General features: G+C 34.1%; 1 protein-coding gene across 1 annotated transcript; it reads right to left on the reverse strand.

Annotated features, from left to right (window-relative positions):
• On the reverse strand, positions 2,403-4,119 carry LOC18609207 (myb-related protein 305). The gene is made up of 3 exons (XM_007044225.2): positions 3,721-4,119; positions 3,477-3,606; positions 2,403-3,361 (listed from the first exon to the last, which is right to left on the reverse strand). Exons 1-3 carry the CDS (start codon positions 3,881-3,883, stop codon positions 2,701-2,703), a joined length of 954 nt encoding a protein of 317 aa, XP_007044287.2. The 5' UTR covers positions 3,884-4,119; the 3' UTR covers positions 2,403-2,700.

The raw sequence follows: 15,889 nt of genomic DNA on the forward strand, positions 1-15,889 counted from the left end.
AAAATAAAATAATGAGAAAAATTATAAATTTTTAAAAATTTGGGGGCGAAGACCCGACTAGCGCCCCTCTCCCTCCGCCTCTGTAATCGGCCACATGTGGTTTATTCGTCAGGGGATCCATAACCGGTGACCAATCCACCGGGCGACTCCCTATCTTTTATGTGTTCTTATCCTCGTACTAATAGTTGTAGGAATAGTTAAAAGGTTATTATCCCACACACTGGCCATGTTTTTCTTTTGAAAAATTATAAATAAAAGAAATTTGGATATGATATACATACATTTAAAATTAATTGAAAAACTCTTTATTTAATTGACGTGTGTCCATTACATAATTTTATTAATTTATTGATTTCTATAATTAACTATAAATAGGTGGACTTGTGATAATTTTTAAAATTCGTTCGAGAAATCTAAAAATTTCATTATTACTTTATAAGATATATTTCATGATTAAATTTCAAAGATTAAACATATTCTTCTCTGTTTCCTAATTCTTGGTCTTGTTTTGATGTAAATATACGTTTATTTAATTTACTCTTTTTCTATAAATTGACGATGAAGTTTAAAAGCTTTACAAGGGATTTGCCAACAAATTGACAGGGGTTTATGAGATGATGGCATTAAGGTTACAAATTCTATTGAACACTGAAAAATCAATTTGTAAAGAAAAAGAAAAAAACTTGCGGACAAAGGAGGTGTTAGGTTGAACATTTATTAGAAGAATAGTCCCTTAATTAATTAAGTTAGACTTTTTCAGAGGGCAACGGTGTCATTTCAAGTCAAGTGGTATTAATCTTCCTCTCTCAGTCAGAGTCATTTCTGCGGCAATCTCTTCATCATATATTATAAATAATTTGATTTAACAGGGCAACAAAATCTGCTTCTGTGGCTTCATCTACCTCAGAAATTGTCCTAACGTTTGCAAGGCGGCAAATACTATTTATCCTTTAGCTGTATCTAGTTGTTCAACACATTTCCCCGTTGATTAAGCTTGGATTGAACACAACAGGGTAAGAGAGTGTAGATATTACAGTTGGACTTGATTTAGTCAAAAGGCCGAAAGAAGGTACGATAACAGTGCAACCAGTGGCTAACTATGTAGCTCCTTCTGAAGAAATTAAAAAAATAAATAAAATTTTAGGTCTTGATGAATTCAGGTAGAGTTACACATTCAAGTGAAGTGCATGAAGACGATGCTACCTTGCATATTATTCAATTTAGTTTTTGTTGCTATACGAATTGCATTATAGACTATGTGCAGGAAATTTTGGTCTTATATATTGTCAGCCCAACCTGACATAATAATAGGTAGTATAATTATTTTTGTTATGAAAATTGTCTGAGAAACAGCAAAAATAAAATTCAGAATACTCATCCATATCACTCAGTTACAAGATGTTCCCTCTCCTAAACCACTGCTCACTTTTCTAAAATTTAAAAATCTACTCTTACAGTATAAAAGTCCAATTAATATTAATTATGAATAAAAAGTTTAAAATTATACAACTATTTACTACTGTACACAAATAAAAACATTAACAAAATAAGATTTGAAATTCTAATCAACTTAAAACTTAAAAGTTTCAAACTTCAGTATTTATTAAGATGGAATTGACATTAAGACTAAAATTTGTCATCTATTTTAGCATGGTCTTAAAAACTCCATAAATCCTCTTTCCCCCCCCATTTTTTCTTTCGTTTTGGGTTTATAAGTTTGAGCTATGCGTAACGACAGTATTTGTGGCAGTAGTGGTGTAAATTTTGGAGGGGCAGATAAGTTGCATTTTGCTTGGAAAAGTGTGATAGCTTTTGATATGAGCCATAATTAACCCAAAATAGGTCCAAAAAAGATAAAAAGACATTATTTCTTGACTCTTACGTGTAATTCAAGTCGGTACCAAACTTAGGTTCGGATTAATCTTTTCATTGTCGTGTTGTGAAAAGCCAATCTAAAATTATTTTTTTGGTAGAAGCCAATCATCTCTTTACTTCAATAGGTTACTAATTTCTCCACAATTATTGGAAAATAGTAGTATAACTTTTTTCCTCTTTATCATTCTTGGTTATGGTTCCATTAAAGGCGACGAGAGTACTTGGGACTTTATATTTGTCAAAGAACCGAATTTAACTATTCCCACTCCCTTTTTACCTAAAAAATGCAGGAAAACAAACGACTGTGCCCAGTCCAAGCCCCAAACCCTTCCTGTTGTAGTTTTCCCAAGTCCTAACTAGCATATAATTGTCTCGAAAAAAATTAGATGTGACTCCACTCTTGATCTTATAAGTTGTCATTTCTGTCCATCATTTCCTCGAATTGACTACACCATTGAAATTCTTCTCCTCCTATCTTTTAGTTATAGCGTTGGATGGGTCAAGGAGCAATCGATTTGATTTCCTAGTAGAAAATTTTGATCATAATAACCATATAAGAAAAGATAAGTCTTAATCAATATACAGTGCTTTCCAACTGTAAAAACAATAGCAGTAGTACATGGTACATAGAAAAATTCTCCACGAAGATCACTTTCTCCTTAAGACGATGGGTCATATTGCACAGCATTAAACTATATAACGCTTGAATTATCACACAACTATTGATTCCAATGTGGATCAGCATGATTTCTCAGTCAAATTGACATGTGGGGTGGAGCCTTTCCATTTCCAGGATCATTAGACTTTAAGTTCCCCGGCCCCTGGCTAGTTGGCCAACTCTCCCAGCTCCCTAAACTGCCATATGTCATCCAAGTTCCATAAAGTATCTGTCATCTCATTACAGATCCAATTGCCTTCGCCCATCTGGCATTCCGATGGGGATCCTTCATAGGAGCCCACAGCTGACATGGATGCCAGGCTGAAACCCTCTATGTCATAGCCACTGCTGTCAATATTGTAACTTGCGTTAACAATTTGGTTATTGTTGTAGACAGTAGTATGGCCATATACATTTGGACTTGTTAGGTGTTCAGGAATTTCAGTCTGCTCTGAAATGTTAATGAAATCTGTGGGATAAAGACTTTGGCTAGTGACTGAACTTGAATTCTCAAAGGAGTGATTTGATCTGTCTGTGATTTTGTTTGGAAGTGGGGAAAATGTTGACAATGAAGGGATGGCACAGTCCGATAACTGATCAGAAGGAGCTGAGCTTTGGGAGCTCATTTCTTTCAGAGAAGAAGAAGAAGATGTCTGCTCCACTTTTTGACGCAATCTTGGCATCCAAAAACATCTAACTGCCTCAAGGAATTTCTTGCTGTTAGACTCAATATTAAGTTGGCGTGCCTGTTTTTGCACCCTTGTTCTCCAGTAGTTCTTGATTTCATTATCTGTTCTTCCAGGAAGATGTTGTGCAATTTTTGACCACCTAGAGAAGAAACAAATTTGGGAGAAATGTCTGGTCATTAATAAACAATGATAAACACAAAAATGCACCTATATAAATATGTTGAATCAAATTTTAATGCAATCAGATAAATTACCTGTTTCCCCACTTGGAATGAAGTTCAAGGATCAAGAGCTGCTCCTGAGGAGTCAGGTTTCCGCGCTTAATGTCAGGTTTTAAATAATTCAGCCACCTCAATCTGCAACTTTTACCAGTTCTCTTGAGACCTGACAAGTTAAAGGTGGATCATTGACAATACAGATACAGCTGAAGAAAAGAGTAAAGATTGGTGAACATCAATTAATTCAACTTGTTCAATAAAACGATTAATGTTTTGGTACCTGCACATTTTGCCAACATATTCCAACGACCTTCCCCGTGACGAGCAATGTAATGGGTTAGGAGAGTGTCCTCTTCAAGGGTCCATGGCCCTCTTCTCAGCTCACTGTCATCTTCACTAGGAGTGCACATGCCCTTTGTAGCAGGAGGCATAGCTGATCTCATTTTTTGTTTATGTGGGCGTGTGTGTGACAGACAGAGGCTCTGGCCCTTGGCCTTTGGTCAAGGCTTTTAGTTTTTGGCAGTGTTTAAAAGGATCTAAAGCTATTATTATAGCGATGAGAGTGAAAGTACTTGGCAGACTGAAATTTATAGGCTTCAAGGGTCTAAAACAGCGTACAAACTACACCTAGAAAACTAGAAAAGCACATACCGCCATTGGAGTTTCTGCACATGCCCATCAGCCTTTATATACAAGTCGAAGAATTTTGTTAGATGGAGTTGGTATCATTTGTACAATAGCCTATGAATTATAGGCTGCAAGGTGGCAAAGCTAAAACAGTCGCACAAATGGGCCCTCTCATGGTCATATTGGAGAGCAATAGTGAAAGACTTGAAATTGGAACATTCAAAGTATTTCTTTAATCACCCATCAAAGAAAGAAACCAAATCAGAGGCTTATGATCATTTAAATAACTACAAAGTGGGTCCTTCTCCTTTATATTCCCCCAACTGTATACCCTCGTATTTGAAGAGCAGTTAAGTTCCCCATTCAACCGTGCAAACACACTTTGTCAGAAAGTTTAATCTAAGTAAGTTTAGAGGTATAAGAATTAAGAAAGGCTAAAAAGCCTAAAGAAGAGGAGAAAAGGTGCTTGAAATTGAAATATAAGGAGTTTCTTATGGGGAATGATTCCTTCCATTTTCTTGTGTTCCTAGATTCACTTTAAAAGAAACGTGCTTGACTGAACAAAATATATTATATACGATAAACTACACAACTAAACGTGGAATTATGGGGTTTTCTCTCAGCAGGGCGGCATTGAGGCATGTTAGAAAATTTTGCAACGGTGACAGAGTGATTGGGAGAGGAGTGATGCTCTGTCCAAGCAAAAACAGTGTCCTTTCCTATGCAATTTTGGTTTCTCCAGAGCCCGCCAGAGTTTAAGACAAAGACTCAATAATTAAGGGTCATAGAATACATTAAAAAAACTTGTGGGGTGGGGTGGGTGGGGCGGGGGTAATATATAAAATATAAGGTCACTTAAAAAAGTCAGTGCAGCTAAATTTGACCATATTGAAAGCTTTACTTCTTCGCTAGACTCTAAAAATAAAGGAAAAGATTCTGAACTAGAGCGTAGCCCAGTTGGGTGTTCCTCATTTCTCCTTTTCTCCCCCCTTTAATTAATTTCTATCTTTTTACAATGATGATCGGACCTCAAATTTGGAGTTATTGGTGGTTGGGTTCAGGGGTTTAAGGATATGAATAGATTGAAAAGAAGTTGAGAAAAGAATAGGATCCAAAAGGAGAGTGTGAGAATCAATAATTGATCAGGAGAGAGCTTTTGTACTTTGTAGAAGAGAGAGAATACATGCATAAGGATAGAGTTTTTCCAATTTGAGTTGATTGATCTCTATTAGTGGTGGAGATGCCTTTGTCGCTTATCTTATTTTAGTATGCAAATGCTAGAAAGCTCATGTGACTTGGTAAATACATAGGAATTGGATACATTAATTCTCCTTCTTGGGATGCTAACATTCCTGCAATAATAGTGGCCACGATGACATGAACATGAAACAATGTTAAAAATGTGACGTTATGCTCGCACGCGTGTTATTAGCACGGTGGGGACAAGCAATGAACCAAGCTGATGAATGATCAAGAGTTGAAAAAGGAAGTGATAACGATAATCCATATGTGATTCACGCTACCATTGGTGATTCAGCTGCAAGTACATTTATCTATTGTTATATGCTTTAGTTATATGGTTGCAAACCCTTCGATGAGCTAGTTACAGCCCGGTTTTTGTACATGGGTAAAGTTTAGTTTCAACATTGTGAGGTTATCCTAGTACTCATGACACGATTGATGTGAAAACTCGAAAAGCAGAAAATCATTTAAAGCTGTGAAGCACTGAGCAACTTGGGTTAGTTGATGGTTTGACTTTTGGAACTCCAATAATGATTTAACAGGTGAAATTCTGCCCTTGTCCTTGCTCTTATTAGTTCCCCATTATTTGATGCCCCAAGTCTATTGCAGATCAAAAGCAGGTACCAGATATTTTACTCGTTTTCTCTAATATCTTATGCTCTTTCAGTGAATTAATATTTGTGACATTTGGAATAATTGTTTCTTTGTCAACTATCAATCTAATGCTTTTGTAAATGACTTTATTACACCAGAAATAATTTTCTTTTTCTTTCTTTTTTCTGGGAGATCAAATCCGACATAAGCATACAATTATTCTTTTAATTGCAACTAATGGATTCGAATTTGAATCTTTAGTACCGACACTTTTCATTATGTCAATTGATGTACAAGTGCAAAAACTTGATAACTCCGATATATATAATCTCTACTTCAAATATGGTTTTTCTGTTGGGGTTCCCAATGAACCTTGTACGTTTCAGGTATTGATCGTTTTCAATGTTCTTCCTAATATTTTAGGCAAAATATTACTTAGTCTGGCAAAAGGTCCAGGTTGTACAGAATTCATCAAGTTTATTAAAATGATGCGCAAAGATGGATATAGCTAATTATCATACTAAGTGGTGATTAGTATCATCTATGAAATTTGCAAGATAAAATTAATTTGTGATGAAGGTTGATTGTTGCTTTACACTACTTGTGAATTTAATTAGCACATGTTGTGACTCTTAGATGAGAGGATGGAGTTTACATGATTAGATGTCATCAGTTACAACATTGAATTGCATCAGGTTACAAGGTCAGTGTGCAAAGGATCGCAAAGTTGTTGTGCTACAATACTGATCAGTTCCAAGTCTTGTAGTTTTATAGCGTTGATCAGTTCTAGGTCTACTAACCCTATTAGCTCAAGCTATTTTGCCTCCAATGTTTATCTTCTACACCAATCTTGATAACATGTAATGGAATATGGACCTGGATAGTGATTTGGTTAGGGAATCTGCTTGTTGTTGAGCGGTGGAGACATGTTTTACTTGAAGTTGTCCTTCGTTGACATTTTCTTTCGCAAAAATGTAAGCATGTGCCAGATGCTTCATTTTGGTATGGAATACTGGATTGTCACAAGCATATGCTGCATTCATATTTTCATAGAAGATAATAGAAACTAATAGTAGGTGTAGAGATTCGATTCAAGTTGTTTTAGAGCCTATTGCTACAATTGCTTGATATTCATCTTTTGTGGATGAGTTATTGTCTTTTGGCTTCCTAAAACTCCATAAAATTGAGGTGTTTCTGTTGTCGAATTTATCATGCAAGTGTACATATCGTTAACAAGTAATATAATAGAAAGTAAAGTTTGTTCCCATGGAGAATTGCCCAAATCTTTTTGCTAAGTACTAAAATTAAAACAATTCAATCTTATCCAAATAGTCAAATTTTAGAATTACTGAAAATTAAAGAAATTAAAACTAAAATTAGAATTGAAAGCAAAAATATCAATTTAACTATAATGAATCAATCAAAAGTTCCCTCAATGTTTCATCTAAATCTCTTATATTTCCTCTTTTCTTACTAGATAAGCCTGAGTTTTTAATCTAGAATTCTAATTTATTTAAGAGTCTCTTTCGATGTTCTTATAAAAATATCTTCCTTAACCAACTTATTATATTCCTATGAGAATTGAAAAGAAAGACTCTTTAAGCTTATACTTTGATTTTGGCTACATATGACATGTGTATTCCTAACCTACACGTGAATCAAATCAATCATCTCATGCAATTGATATTGAACATATGTTATTTCATCCATGGCTTACACTAAACTCCATCTTCTAGTTCTGTTTAGGTTTGCAAATCCATCTAATTAGTGATCAGGCAATCAAACACATTAAGAACATGATTGAAGTGAACAACTCAAATACTCTCAATTATAAGTAAGAATGAATATTAAAAGTTTAAACTGTGCACTACGTTCAAACGTGATTATAGACTAAAAAATTTAGTTCAACATAATTCTCAAAAACATAATCTAAAAAAGAAATTTAACCATCAAAACTAAAAAAGAAAGTACAAAGATAACAAGAAAAGAAAGAACTTCAATATTTATCAAGTCTTTGATCTTCAATCTTCCTTACTTTACTTGTTTTCTTGCTAGCTCAAATCCCTATTTTTCTTCAGAAAAATCTTACTTAATTGTTGCTTAAATAGTGCTATGAAAGGTTGGCTTAAATAGGCTGCAAAACCAAATGAGAATAGAAGTGAAAAACAACTCAAATTCTGGTCTCTGCATTGAGGGCCATGGCCACGAAGCTTGACTTTTATTTTTTTTTAAAATTTCCTTGTTGATGGTCGTTTACATGGGCAAGTGGGGGCTATGGCCATGAGCGTCCTGAAGGTAAAAGTGTGATGGGGTAGTTGAGGGGCTGTAGCCACGAAGTGGTGAAGGTTGCGGCCACCAAATGTGCACTTTGAATTTTCAAGCTCTACTACACTACTTTGACTTCCAATGCAATTTTATCCTATTTCAAGGTTGCACTGGAAGAAGTGGTTACTATGAAAGTTGTAGCTCTGCCCCTTAACTTTTCAATGGTTAAAAAAAAATGAAATCCTTTGAACTACTGTAGTGGGAGATATACTTGAAATATTGCAACATGTGCAGTGGAAGTCTACACTTAGAATGCACTTTCCTACTTCAATTAAAAGTCCTTCAGCATAACACATCTACAAAAGCACAATTTAATCAATAGCAACCATACTTAGACAAATCAAAAACTAACTTAGCCTAAAATAATCTAAATTTAATTGACCCAACATAATTTATTTAAATTAAAATAAATAATTAAGAACACTTAAAAGGTTAAGATAAAACTCAAGAACATAGAAAATTATTAACCAAAATTAAGACCAAATAACTCTATATCATAGAGTTATCATATCTCCAAACTTAAGATTTTGTTAGTCCTCAAGAAAAACATAAAAGAAAATGCTAAAACAAAAACACTTTTAATGATGAAAGCAATCATAAATAAATCAACTAACTAGAGACAAGTAGCACCACCTTGATGATTTTCATAATTATCTCAAAAGTATATATATAAATCTTCAACTCAAGATAAAATATAGACATCATTCAAGTTCATGTTTCAATTTAAATGCAAGCTTATTCTCGAATGGATTTTTGTGTGTGTGCAATCTTTTACAAAGAACATCATACTTATCTTGATGAGTTTATACCAATGCAAAATTTTGACTTAGTACTAGAATTCTATAGGTTTGCTTTCCATCTCTCTTTCCACTAATGTAGACTAATACTCAGTCAAGGATCATTAGGTCTTTACTAAGCTTGTAATGTATGGCTAGAGTCAAGGTAAGATAAAGGTCATTAATGTAGCTCAAATCACCGTAAGCACATAATCATTCTAGCACTTAGTAGAGCTCTTATATTTATAATGTCCTTATCCAAATACACCTTTTTTTTTTTCAACTTTTGAACTTTTCTTTTGTTCAACCTTTTTTTTTTTATAGCTTTACATCCCAAACTTATTTCTTTCTATTGTATGTAGTGAGGTGAATACTACACATGTTTTTGACTTTTTCATCAATTCCACATTTCTACCTTGTTTAATATCCATCTCAATACACTTCCTAATATGAAATACACACTTAGTAGTAAGGGATGCAAAATTGGAAACTTATTTAAAAGGTTAGGCTAAAATAATTATGTGTTTTTTAAACTCCCCTTAAACGTAAACTTAACATTGTCCTTAATGTTAGCAACATATAAAGAAAAGGTAAAAGAATACTCCTCTGGCAGTTACAGGACTCCGGAGAAGCTTTACTCTTCTTCTTAATCTTCATCATTATCACCAATGCTTGTGGGAGACATGTTTTTACCGCAAAAAAAGAAAATAAATAGAGATTAATGTAGAAATATAATTAATTAAAATAAAAACAATTGAAAAGAGAAAATATAAGTTTCAAAAGCTTGGGTTGCCTCCCAAAAAACGCTTCTTTATAGTTAATAGCTTGACTATGACACTTGTTTTTGAACTACTTCACCCACGAAATACAGCTTGAGGCTTTGTCTATTGACCTTGAATGCTCCGGTAACCTTATTATAAATCTTAATTACACCATAAGGATAGACCTTAACCACCTTAAAGGTATTCGACCAATTTGGTTTAAGTTGCCATGGCAAAAAGTTGAGGCATGAACTAGAAAATACTACTTGCTATCCAACTTCAAAATCATGATGAATGGAACGTGGTGGTATAGGCTTATCATGCCATTGCTTGGTTTCGAGATGTGGTGGTGGTGGCTTTGACTCAAGAGTTGGTACTTGCTCAATTAAAGGTGGAGAACTTGGCATACTTTTATGTAACTTATCAACTAAATTCAATCTATAGTAATTTTCTATAGAGGAAGGATACTTAGTTGTGTTGAATATATTAAACTTGACTTCCTCCTCTTCAACTTTAAAAGTTATCTTTTCATTTTTCACATCTATGATTGATCGTACTGTAGCTAAGAATGGTCATCCGAAAATAAGAGGAATTTCAGCATCCTCTTCCATTTCAAGCATAATAAAGTCTACCAGAATGTAGAGCTTCCCAACTTTAACCAAAACATCTTCAATAATCCCCACAAGGTACTTGATTGATTTGTCTACTAATTGCAAGGTAACTATAGTAGATTGTATCTAGTTAAGTATAAGTTTCCTAGCAATAGACAAAGGCATAATTGAAACACTAGCACCAAAATCACACAAAGCTTTTGAAAATTTAAAACTACCAATAGTACCAGGAATAGAAAAACTCCTTGGATCCTTAAGCTTTGGTGGAAGCTTATTTTGGATTATAGCATTACACTCCTCAATAAGTGCAATTATCTCAAAATATTCCAATTTTCTCTTTTTGGACATGATCTCTTCAAGGAACTTTGCATAAAAAGGTATTTGAGCCAAAGCATTTACAAAAAGAAATGTTAATGTGAAGTTTCTTGAAAATATTAAAAATCTTTTCAAATTGCTTATTTATTTTCTTTTGCTTCAATGCTTGAGGAAAAGGAATGAGTGGCACATATGGGTTGACTTGTGATGGTGTGGATACTTCCTCCCTTTGCTTAACTTTATCAACTTGAACTTGCTTGCCAGAAGTATCCTTTTGATCAACTTTATCTCTCCACCATGTACCAATTTTTTACCTTTTACCTCATTAGCTGCTTACCATTCCTTAAAGAAATCGCATTACATTGCTCATTTTTTTGACTTTTGAGATTGGTCTTAGTGTCACTTGGTAAAGTTCCCTGAGGCTTGTTATTGATGGCATTGGTAAGTTGACCCACTTGTGTCTCAAGATTCTTGAGTGATGTTGTTTGACTTTGGGTGAGAGAATCAGTCCTGGCCATGTATTGCATAAATATCTCTTCCATAATGGGCTTTTTTCTCAAGCAACAAAGCTTTAGCTTACAGTGGAAATCTAAAAGGAAAGTTTGGTTTTGCAATTGATGAGGATCCTTAGTTGTTACTTCATGAGAAGTTAGGATGATTTCTCCAACTAGGATTATAGGTGTTGGAATATGGATTATTCTGTTGTTTATTAAAATTTCCAATAAACTGTGCAAATTCAGCAATAATAAGACATTGATCACTAGGATGCCTATCTCCACCCAAATGTCACAAAAGAACTCTAAACAGCATGAACATCCAATGTATCAATTTTCTTAGTGAGAACAACAAATTGTGTAGTCAAGGCATTTATTGCATCAAGCTCGTGAATACTAGCAACTTTCCTTAGACCAAATCTCTCAGATGGCCATTGATAATTGTTGGAAACCATCTCTTTTAATAAGTCATAAGCCTCATCAATGGATTTACTCATCAATGCTCCTCCTATTGTAGCATTAATGGTGGTTCTAATTGGTCATAGCAAACCATTATAGAAAGTTTGAACTTGTCATGACCCGGTACTCCCCTCGAGCCCGTGACAACCGTCGTGGTGTCTCGAGAGACACTCATTACCCGAGATGCCAATCGGAACCCCGTAAGGCTTTAATATCAGTTTCTCATTTTTTTTAAAACAATATTTTTAGAACACTACGTAAATAATTTTTACAACGTAAAAGCAAAATAAATTCCTACATACAGTAGTACAGATATCTAGAGTATAAAATTTAATTTACAGTGACATGTGGATCCCCTAAATGACAAAAATGAACGAAGGCTGCAAACCTACAGTTTTTGAGGAAGTAAAGCCAACTATAGCCTTCGATGATATCAGCTATCTACAGCCTATACTGAGCCTGAAATAGGTGGAAAGGAGGATGGTGAGATTATAAAATCCTAGTGAGTAAACAAACATAATCATAAACATATAGAGTTGATAACATGGAGACGATAAAATAAATCATTGTAAACTAGGTCACAACATTAGAACACATTTCATTCAAAATACGTAATGAGGCTTATGAATCTCATAAAACCTAGGTTTGTGCCATAAATCCATCCTCGGTGACACCTTGGCCGAGGCATCCTACCGAGATCGCCAAGGCTGTTCAAAATTCACATTTCACATAAAACACGTTTTTCGTTGGACATCACAACCGTTCCTTGGCGTTGGCTGAGTTCACCATCATGTGGTGGTTTGGCATGAAGTGAACTCAAATATCACCTCAGGAACTACCCTACATGCCTTTACAACCGAGGTGAGCACATATAAATGGGGTTACCGTGCCCCTCTCATAGGCTGGTCCACGAAACCCGCCTACTGCAGTAAGCTAATAATTATCCCACAAATCAGTAAAATTCAATAACATGATATGACAATTATTGTAATTCACAGCCTTTCAAGGCAAACAAATAATCCGTATTTCAATACAATTGTCAACCAGCCATTCATGCCTGATTTATCATAAGCCAATCAATTTAAACAATCAAATTGCAACAAATAGCAGTCTCCGTGTACTCTATTTTTTAAAATCATTATTAATTTCAAAATAATTTATAAATTAATTTCATTGAAACACATTTATTCATAAAATATGAAAATTTACCTTTTTAAATCCATTTTTCCATAGAATTCATGAAATCATCTAAAAGCCACCCTAGATAATTAAAATGACAGTAAGTTTACTCATAATGTCTAGAGTGCGGATTTTCGAAGTACTCTGACTACTGGTCCTCGGATGCAATTTTCTTACCTTTATCGAAGGACTCACCACCTTGACATAGTACAAAATTGAGAAACTTACTACATTGGTACTAAATCGAAATTAAACTAATTTAGACTACTAAGGCATGATATGTAATGCAAAATGCACGGGTAACCATCTAAACTCGGTATTGGCCTAATTCTTCTCATCACCCGATTAATTGGCCAACGCATCCAATTTAGCTCCAAATTGCTCCATTTCTTTTCCAATACCTTAATTCACCAAACATAAGTCAAATAACCTAAAATTTGACAAAACCATCCTCACTTTTCTTCTTAGAATTTTCGGTCAATAATGGTGCATTAACACCGTGATTTTTCCTACTACTTTTTCACACCATAATTCATCATTTTCTAATCAATTCTCTTAAAATAAAAATCAAATTCATCCTCATTCAACACAAGGTAGGTTCGGCCATTGATGGGTGATGAGGAAAATGAATTCTTTTCTTGTTGTTTTGCTTCTAGACATGGTAAACTAACTAAAAACACTAACATAACTTGAAATCAAATCAATCCAACATCATTCTCTCTCCATACCCATTCGGCTAGCCATGAATTCACCATGAAAACATGAAATTTAACCATGGAAAATAAGGAGAAATGCTTAAGGAAAATAGATTTCAAGTTTAAATTGAAAAATCCTACATTTTTCACTTGTTTTCCTTGATTTTCCACACTTTTTCTCTTGAAATTCTCCACCTAGGGTTTGTTCTTTCTTTGTTTCCCTCTTTTCCTTGCTTGGCCGAATATTTGGAGAGAAGTGAGAGGTTTATAGGCTGATTTTTAAAGGAAATAATAAAATATTCTAAGCTTGACAAGTGTCATTTTATTATTGGTCCATTTTTAAAACTTTAAAAATTTAAACTTTTTATCTCCATCACATATATTTTCTCACTTATCCATAACATAAAAAGTCAATGGATGAATTCTATGAGCATGACAAGTGTTGGTGGTGTAAAATTACAATTTTGCTACTAGGATGGCAAAATTACCATTTTACCCCTATGCTCCGAAAAATACCGAAATTATAATTTTTCACTTCTCAACCTCAAATCATACTCCAATAAGTCAAATGTGATCAAAATCTTTTAAAAAAATTCCCATTTTGTCCTCGAGTGGCAAAATTACCATTTTACCCTTATATAGTAAAATTTTTGGTTTGACTCCAAATTGATCCTCGAACTCCAAATCACCATTTTAAATCATTCATGAACTGTAAAATTTTCAATTTCACCCTAAATTCTCTATTTGATCTAGTTCGAGGCTTAAATCAACTTTGTTGTACCTCTAGGTACAATATCGACTTTTGTAATTTTTCGGGACTCTCCTAGCATGCAAACATGCTATCCATCATATGTATGTCATGACAAGTATTTTATAAGGTCGGGCTTTACATAATTTGTAGCCATTTAGGTAACCCATGGTGAGAACATTTCTTAAGCAAATCCTTATATCTCTCCCAAGCCTCATACAGTGATTTAGAATCAAATTTTCTAAAGTACGTGATGCCATTCCACATCTTAGCTGTCTTAACTAGTGGAAAGAACTTATCTAAGAATTTCTAAGCCAAATCATCCCATGTACTAATGCAACTAGCTAGAAGCATATTCAACCAACTCTTTGCCTTTTCTCTCAGTGAAAACCGGAAAAACCTCAATAATGGTATCATTAGAAATGCCATTAGTTTTGAATGTATCGTAAATTTCTAGGAAATTGACAACATGTGCATTAGGATCATCGTTTGGCAATCCACAAACTGAATTGAAGTTTGAATCATCTGCATGATTGTTGGTTTAATCTCAAAGTTATTGGCTTGGATGGTAGGTCTACGGATGCTTGAATGAAGGCCTTGAATGAGAGGTAAAGCATATTCTCCCAAGGACTTGGTTTCTTTTTGTTTATCAACCATTATTTTGAATTGAATTAAAGCTTGTGAATTTTCTTTTCAAAGTTTCAAAGAGTCTTTTTGATTTTTGGATAAAAAAGAACAATTCGCAAACTTCTCACTCTTCACATACAACAACTAAACATACTTGAAACAAAGAAAACGAAAGTTTGAATTAAGATGCAGATAACTTGGTATTAATATTAACAAAGAAAATTTGAAAACCATTCCCCAGCAACGATGCCAAAATTGTTATTCCAACCTTGAGTAAGTGGGTTCCTCGTGTATAGATCCTTAACCAAAAAATAGTACGGCAAAAATTCAATGTAGACAGAATTAGTACGATAGAATTTGGAAACAACATGTTTTTATTAGCTTTATGAAGACAAAAGACATTTTTTATGAAAATGAGGAAGAGCGAAAGTGAATTGTGATTGGTAAACATGTGTCATCAACAATTAAATGTTCATAAGTTCTCTATACGGTGAATTAAGAGTCAAATTATGTAAATTTGAAGTGACATGGTGGGATTTACTATAACTAAAATTACAAGAAGAGTTCTAAGTGTTTGTGGAAGCATGGTATGCTGTTGGTTAAGTAGATGAGTGCTTTGGCTTAATCCTAAAACAAGTTTTTGTAGTATGGCCTACCATGTCACAAATTGACTAGTAATCTTTATAGTTGCCTAGACTACGAAACTTGGTTTTCTTTGAAAGGCTTGTGGACTGATATTCCTTTTTCTAGTATTAAGAAAATGGGTTTTACCAGATTGCTTGTGTTTGTTAGCTATCACATAAGAGGCTTTGGTGGAGAGATGAGCCAATGAAAGGGCATAGTTCTGAGAAGAATCCAATGTATTTAAAAAGTCCTCATAATCCTACAATTTTTAAGAAGTTCTTCAAATGAGATATGAGTTTCTTTATTAACTATTATTGTTATTTCTTTGTATTCAGTGTCAATGCAATTCAAGGTATGAATAACTAGGTCTTC

Source organism: Theobroma cacao, chromosome 2 (genome assembly GCF_000208745.1).
Source record: "Theobroma cacao cultivar B97-61/B2 chromosome 2, Criollo_cocoa_genome_V2, whole genome shotgun sequence".
NCBI classification, from domain to species: Eukaryota; Viridiplantae; Streptophyta; class Magnoliopsida; order Malvales; family Malvaceae; genus Theobroma; species Theobroma cacao.

Coding starts and splice junctions, on each gene's coding strand:
- LOC18609207 (XM_007044225.2), bottom strand. CDS start 3,883: ATGAGATCAGCTATGCCTCCTGCTACAAAGGGCATGTGCACTCCTAGT. Junction 3,607..3,720: donor TATGTTGGCAAAATGTGCAG/GTACCAAAACAT, acceptor TTAACTTGTCAG/GTCTCAAGAGAACTGGTAAA. Junction 3,362..3,476: donor CATTCCAAGTGGGGAAACAG/GTAATTTATCTG, acceptor TTTCTTCTCTAG/GTGGTCAAAAATTGCACAAC.